Source organism: Asparagus officinalis, chromosome 5, assembly GCF_001876935.1.
Source record: "Asparagus officinalis chromosome 5, Aspof.V1, whole genome shotgun sequence".
In the NCBI taxonomy this organism is placed as follows: Eukaryota; Viridiplantae; Streptophyta; class Magnoliopsida; order Asparagales; family Asparagaceae; genus Asparagus; species Asparagus officinalis.
This window is the reverse complement of record NC_033798.1, coordinates 12,141,884-12,144,195: the sequence shown is the minus strand read 5'-3', so window position 1 is coordinate 12,144,195 and position 2,312 is coordinate 12,141,884. Positions and strand designations below refer to the sequence as shown.

Below are 2,312 nucleotides of genomic sequence, written 5' to 3'. Positions count from 1 at the left end.
AGTTAGTGCTAGGGGTTAAGCACTGTATAAGTCTCTCATGTGAGAGAACATGAGATGAGATTGTTCTTTTGGAGAGAACATGAGATAGTGGTCATGTGTGTGAGGCTTAGAGATAGAGATATGATGGATTTCTCTTGTACTATTATACCTAGTCGTAATTCATTTCTCATCTTGCTCAATGGTTATAGTTCGAACTTGGTCAACTGAACCATATAAATCTCGATGTTCTTCTTCTTAATTGTTATTTTTATGTCCTGCGAACTTGTTATTTGATCTGTCGGTTGTAGAGATTGAAATTCAGGATCTTGAATACCCAACACAAAACTGCGCGTATAGCTTTTTTAAAACTTAAGTTTTAGAGGAGGGTGTTTCTTAAAAGACTAGAAGAATAGGTGTGGAAGAAGGGGGGTGCTTTATGTAGTTTATTCTAAAAACAAGATAAAAACTTGAAATAGAAACAAAATAAAAACTTTGAATAAAAATTTCTTACCACATTTCCCTTGATTTATAACAGGGTTTACGGCACCCTTGGTCCTCCAATCCACACTAGATGAGATATCTGAAACATTGAGCTGTTCCGTAGTAGTCTCATACTTGATGGACCTAAGGGACTCCATAAAATCTATTTCTGGTTTCATTAATCCACCGCTATAAATAGCTGTAAACTCTTCTGTGGTAAGATCAGCAAACTCATTGAGGCCCAGAGTATAGTTGTACATTCTAGCATTATTAAAATCTTCTATAAATTTTAGATTGTCCTTGAATATTTCAAGTCGTCGAGCTCTCTCAGCTTCATCCTCATAGATTCGTCCATGCTCAGCCATCCACTGCTCATGCTTTCTAGCTATTGCAAGATCACCAACTTCTTTATGATCATTAGTCGCAGCACAGAGCGTTGCAATAAGCAAGAAAAGGACAAGAGTCGAATGCCATATTGTTGCACAAGTCATTCTATTAGATTTTTAATTGTTCTGTCTTTGGTGTGATTTTGGGAGTGAGCTAAAGACTGCATTTATACCCGAGCCAGTGGACGTTGTATAACTATGATATTAAATCCGAGGGGACCCACAAGAATTGGTTGAATATTTATTAGAGCCTTAATTGCCTTAACAAGACAATATCTCTTTCTTTATATGTGATGAGAAATTGACGTCTTTCTTAAAGAAATAATAAATTGACATGTATCATCTAAGTACATGACATGTATCATATTAAATAATAGCATTCAGTCCAACCTATGAAAAAAAAACCTCGAGCCCTTCTATTCTATCAGATGATGACACTTGGATATCAAATATGATTTTCACCTAATTAAAAATCTTCATTAAATTAAAACTATTAAGAATTACAAAATTCTAATAGTAAAATATTTGATAATATTATTCAATTATAACTACCCGTAACGAAAAAAAAAGTCTCATAATCATCTCTCTCTTTCACATGCATATTTTTAGACTAATCCAAAGGCTCAAAAATATGTCATGCGTTAAAAAACTACCATGTGTTCATCTCTCGTATTAAAAATTGACATGTAAACACCTAATTCAATCTTCACTTAAGAATACTAATCAAATTAAAATAATCAATAAGCAAAAACTTTTAACAATCAAAACCCTCTCTTGTAATCATCTTTATTAAAGAATCATTGTCAAGTTAAAACTATCCCTAAATTGAAATTCTATTAACCAAAGACGTTCTTAATATAATTTTTTTTTTCTAGATTAGTAAATTCTCAAGAACCTCTTCAAAAAATCTAAAAATTACAAATAACCCCTAAAAATTCTAAAATTTCAAACTTGTTTCTAAAATCCAAATTTTAGAAACAACCTCTTGATAACTCTAAAATTTCAAATAGGCTCATTACAATATCAGAAGTTTCCTAACAACTACTTAAGATTTAAAAACTTCGAATAAACCCCTAAAAAATTTTAAAACTTCAAATAGGACCATGAAATTTTAGAAATTATAAATTGCCCCTTTTAAAATCCATAAATTATTAATAATTCCTGGAAAATCTAAAAACTACAAAAAGTCATATAATAAATTAAAAAATTACAAGTAACCCTTTGAAAATTTATAAACAATCCTTTAAGAGTTTTACAACTAGCCTCTTGAAAGTTTTAAAAATAATAAATATCATACTAAACATTCTACAAACCACCCATTTAAAATTTTACAACTAGATTCCTGAAAAGTGTTAAAATGGCAAATACCTCACTGAGAGTTTAAAAATATTATAAAAACTTTCTAAAAGCTTACAAATGACCCCTTGAAAGTTTTAACTTATAAATACACCACAAAAAATATAAAAA

The 2,312-nt window shown here is 30.4% G+C and overlaps 2 protein-coding genes across 2 annotated transcripts in view; both read right to left on the bottom strand.

The window, feature by feature from the left end:
* Positions 1-2,312, bottom strand: part of LOC109842875 (multiple inositol polyphosphate phosphatase 1-like) — a 76,429-nt gene that overhangs the window by 31,203 nt on the left and 42,914 nt on the right. The window lies entirely within an intron of this gene.
* Positions 408-999, bottom strand: LOC109842876 (senescence-specific cysteine protease SAG39-like). The gene has a single exon (XM_020411783.1). The coding sequence runs from the start codon at positions 948-950 to the stop codon at positions 423-425; it is 528 nt and encodes a 175-aa protein (XP_020267372.1). The 5' UTR covers positions 951-999; the 3' UTR covers positions 408-422.